The 4,417-nt window shown below is 58.1% G+C and overlaps 1 protein-coding gene across 1 annotated transcript; it reads left to right on the top strand.

The window, feature by feature from the left end:
* Positions 1 to 2,277: 2,277 nt before the first annotated feature.
* On the top strand, positions 2,278 to 4,417 carry PDRG1 (p53 and DNA damage regulated 1). Its single transcript, XM_014890148.2, has 5 exons — positions 2,278 to 2,456; positions 2,555 to 2,630; positions 2,788 to 2,862; positions 3,120 to 3,200; positions 3,524 to 4,417. The coding sequence occupies exons 1-5, from the start codon at positions 2,373 to 2,375 to the stop codon at positions 3,604 to 3,606; spliced, it is 399 nt and encodes a 132-aa protein (XP_014745634.1). The 5' UTR covers positions 2,278 to 2,372; the 3' UTR covers positions 3,607 to 4,417.

Here is a 4,417-nt window from a genome sequence, read left to right as displayed (position 1 = left end):
CTCTGACTGCCCAGTTCCCAGGGGAACTGGTCCAAATGGACCTCTGGTTCCAGTCTGAGTCCAGCTTCTAAACAGAATGTCTGCCCCTGGCTGGCTCCAGGACGAGAAATCCATGATGATTTGTGGCTCAGAGCTTGGCTGGGAAGAGGCCGCAGAGTGCAGCACCAGCCACTTCTCACTGCGCTGAGAATGTTTTCCAGATGCCCATGGCATTGTGCAGCTCTCCCCATGTCTGTGCTGAGCTGGGCCCCACCTTCCCAGGGAGAGCAGCCCCCGCCCTTCCATGCAGCCCAACATTCCTGGCAAAACCCTGCCTTCATTGCACTGTCATTGGCAACCCTAGAGTCACTGCTGTCAGGACACAATCAGCCTGCTCTCATCCCCATTCCCATGCCATATCTCATCCCTTCCCCATCCCTATCCCTTCCCCATCCCCATCCCCATCCCCATCCCCATCCCCATCCCCATCCCCATCCCCATCCCCATCCCCATCCCCATTCCTCCTGCCCAGACTCTGAAAGCCCTCCCTCCTTCCTGCTTTTTCAGATCTTCAGCCAGCTGCTCTCACCGACAAATGAGCATTTCCCAGCATTGGCATCCAGCCCCAATCCCAGTACATTTTCTGGTTGATGTCAGGAAGGAATCTAACCCGAGTGTGGATCGTTCCCAGCCTGGAGTGCCTGTGTGTGCCCCAGCACTCGTTCCTACTGCTCCCCTGAAGCTGCTGCACTTCATTCGATGCTGCCACAGACAGAGATCTCAGTTAACTGAAACAAATTACCTTATGGGATTAGGGCCAGTAATCTTCCAATCCGGGTAATCTCTCTTAAGGGATTATTTGCCCACAGAAGTGTGGTGACCACCAGCCAGCCACTGATGTGCTCCCTCCATCCCTGTCCCCTGTGGTCCTCATCTCTGGCAGCTCTACCATCTTTGGGGAGCTCCTTGTCAAATGAGTTTCATGAAGTGCATGTGTCAGGGCCCCAAGTGCTGGGGCTCCTCCTCTCCCCAGCCCCTGTTTGCTGCTTCAGGCAGGTTACTGGGGCTCCCTCCCTCCAAAGCACTGATCTAAAACAGATCAGAGATCCCCTCACCATCACCAGGTAAGCAGCAGCCGAGTGCCACAGCCAGGGTGGCAGAGATGGACAGCTGGGGACAGGGCTGAATTCGGAAACTTGAGATACTGGTTCAGAGCTCTGTCCAGAATAGGGACATGGGACATGAGAATCTGTGTCCCCTGTTACCCACCAGCCCTGCATGGGCTCCTGAGGCCCCTTTCCCATTGCAGAGAGCACACGGTGAGGATCTGCCAGTCCTCATCATCAGTGCTGTGTCTCCCTGCATCTCCCACACCCCATTTTTCCAGCTCCTCTTGCTCATGGCTGGGTGGGGCAGAAAGAAAGGGATAAAAAGCGTTTTAAGGGGCAATATATTTCCCTTCCTGCCAGCAGGGTCATTCAGGGCAGCAGATGGATATGGTGCCTTGCCAGAGCATTCCCGGGACCAGCCCCTGCCTGACATAGACTGGGGGCACCGGGGCTGGCTGAGGGTGAGTCAAGCTGCCGCGACCACAATTGGCTCCAGTCCCTGGGGATGGCAGGTCCTGGATGCTGAGCTACAGATGAGCCACCAGCTGCACGAAATGAAACCTGAGCTCATCGCCTCGTGCTTTGAGTGCCCTTTATTGCGTTCTGGGATGACAGAGAGGCCACCTGATGCTCCAAGGGCCCAGCTGCCAACAGCGGTACCGTGCTGGGAAACAGCGAGGAAGAGGAGACAGACGGTGGTGCTGGGGGCGAGGGGTCGGGCTGTGAAATGTTATAAATAATTCACACACAAGGGGACCGGGCAAGGCAGGGCTCTCAGCCCACTGTCCCTCCGGGCTGTGGCGAGCGGGGTGGGTTGGGGGCCGGCTACGGGGCCAGGACCTCCACTCTGGAGCTCAGCGCCACAAGGCCACACTAAATCCTCCATCCTCTCGCGGGGCGGTGAGGCCCGTGGGCACAGAGGCAGCCCGGAGCCAATCCCGGGACCGCTAGTCCACACCACGGACGAGGTCCCACGCTGGCGCCGGGGCGGCGGGCACCTCCCTCCCAGCCCGTGGCCACTCACGGCCCCTCTCGTGACCCCGGCCACGCGTGTTGGCAGCCCCGGTCTGTCCCCGCCGCTCCGCCCCGCACCGGAGCCGCCGCGACCCCGGGGTCTCCAAACCGGGCAGCGCTCCCGGCGGCGGCCGCGAGAGGGCGCGCTGGCCCCGGCCGCTCCCGCCGCGGAACCCGCCCGCGCGGCCGCGGCTGCGGCCCGGAGCCGAACGGCGGCGGACCCAGAGCGGCCGCGGTGGAGGCTCGGCCCCCGCCCTGCTCGGCCCCGCCATGGCCCGGGACCCGGCCTTCGTGCTGCGCTACCTGGCCGAGGTGGAGGAGCTGGCCGAGGACGTGCTAGCGGCACGGCAGCAGGTACGACCCAGCTCCGGCTGGCCTCCCCCGCCCCGCTCTGTCCCGCCGCCGGCAGCCCCGAGCCCCGGCCGCTCCTGCGTCTCTCGCTCCCGTTGCAGATCGTGGACCTGGACGTGAAGCGGAACCGCAACCGCGAGGCCCTGCGGGCGCTGCATAAGGACCCGGAGCCTGACGGTGAGGCCGGGCTGGCTGCGCCCAACGTGAGCTCGTGGCCGCGGGTCGGGCAGCGGCTCCGCTGACAGCCCCTTCCCTTCCCTTCCCTTCCCTTCCCTTCCCTTCCCTTCCCTTCCCTTCCCTTCCCTTCCCTTCCTCTTCCTCTTCCCTTCTCCAGACAAGGCCATGGTTTGCTTCGGGAACATGTTCATCGAGCTGCCGAAGGCGAAGACCCGGGAGATGCTGCAACAGGGTGAGGTCACCCCGAGGGCTCCATGTAGCTATAAGCGTTTTAAGAAGCACCATAATTAAAAAGATGTTGGCTCAATTAACGGAGTTCTGTCCAGGGATCGGTTTTGAGGTTCCCAAAACCTGAAAAGCACATGTGGAAGCTGCTTGGCCCCAGGGGTAGTGGAGGCAGGGCCTCTGTGCCTCTGCTGTGTCCCATGGGAAATTGGGCTTTATCCCAGAGCCCACCGCAGTCCTCCTCACTTCCCCCTCTTATCCCAGATCAGCAAGAGCTGGATGAGGAGATAAACAATCTCCGGAAAGAGCTGCGGGTGAAGGTCAACCGGCTCTATGAAGCTCAAGGTAAATGCTCCCACTCTGGAACCTGCTCAGTGCTTGGGAGTAGACTCGCGTATCAGGAGGGTCCAGAAATTCCTTACTTCCATGTGTTCCTGCAGCCTCTTTTCCACTGGTTTTGCAGTTCCCTCCCTGCCCCAGCAGTGTTGTCTGTCTCCGTGTGGAGCTGTCACCCATCAGCACCCTAAATCCCCTCTGGCACTGTGCTAGGGTGACCCCACTTCAGCTTCCAGGGCTGTCCCTGCCCTCCCCACAGCCCTCCGAGTTTACCATGAACTGCTTCACTTCTTTTGTGACAAAATCCTTATGTTTTCCATGTGTTTTCTCAGGTAAACCTGAGCTGAAGGGGTTTAACCTGAATCCCATGTCTGCTGAGGAAATGAAGCTCATCAACCGCATCCTGGAGGGCTGAGGTGGCCGTGCCATTGCCACAGCGTGTTTGGCTGTCACTGTGGGCTCATGTTTCAATAGCCACAGTCCTTGGGGTTTGCAGGACATTGGTGTGTCCAGAGCCCACCCAGCTGAGGTGGCTCCTCGGCTACAACTCTGCAGTTTCTTTGGATCACAAACCCTGCTCTGTGCTGGACCTCAGGTGGCAGAGCTGTGATGGACAGAGCACTGGGGGTTGGAAAGGCCCATGGCTGGGGTGGAAGTGGGATCATTAAAATCAGAGCAGTGGGACATTCCTGACTCCATGTGTATGTTCCTTGTTGAGGGTTTATGTGAACATTTCTGGGGTTTGGCTTCAGAGCTGCTCCTTTGTCATACTCAGAACAGGAGTAGGAGGGATTGGGAATCCTCCACATGCCTGAAGCACAGAAGAGGAGTTGTGCACGCCCGTGGCATTCAAACAAAGCAAAGCTGTACATCTGAGGCACGTCAGGAATCTCTAAGGATGTATAGGGAGGAGCAGGAGGAGGCAGCATCTTTTAGTCTTGCTGGGAAAATATTCCACTGTTGGAAGGCAAGAGACGACAGAAATAAGGCTTTCAGGACTGGATGAAGGGATAAAACTTGGATATGTTTTTAAAAGTAGCCTGAGGAGGGCTGAGCAGGAATAGTTACTGAGTTTGTCTTGTAGTAAAAGGACAATTGATGTAACCAGTAGTAGTTTCTGCAGGGGTTTTAAAATTTACTGTTTTCTGCACTCCCCCTTCTGAATGTGCTTCCCTAAGTGCTCAGTTCTGTCCAGAGCATAAGATTAAAAAAATTAGTGATAATTA

This window comes from Sturnus vulgaris, chromosome 17 (assembly GCF_052056855.1).
Source record: "Sturnus vulgaris isolate bStuVul1 chromosome 17, bStuVul1.hap1, whole genome shotgun sequence".
In the NCBI taxonomy this organism is placed as follows: Eukaryota; Metazoa; Chordata; class Aves; order Passeriformes; family Sturnidae; genus Sturnus; species Sturnus vulgaris.
The sequence above is the reverse complement of the archived record's forward strand: the minus strand, read 5'-3'. Positions and strand labels throughout refer to the sequence as shown.

What these genes read in the sequence shown, in the direction of transcription:
- PDRG1 (XM_014890148.2), top strand. Translation starts at nt 2,373, where the DNA reads ATGGCCCGGGACCCGGCCTTCGTGCTGCGCTACCTGGCCGAGGTGGAG. An exon ending in TGCTAGCGGCACGGCAGCAG is followed by an intron (nt 2,457 to 2,554) that starts GTACGACCCAGC and finishes CTCCCGTTGCAG; the next exon opens with ATCGTGGACCTGGACGTGAA. An exon ending in TAAGGACCCGGAGCCTGACG is followed by an intron (nt 2,631 to 2,787) that starts GTGAGGCCGGGC and finishes TCCCTTCTCCAG; the next exon opens with ACAAGGCCATGGTTTGCTTC.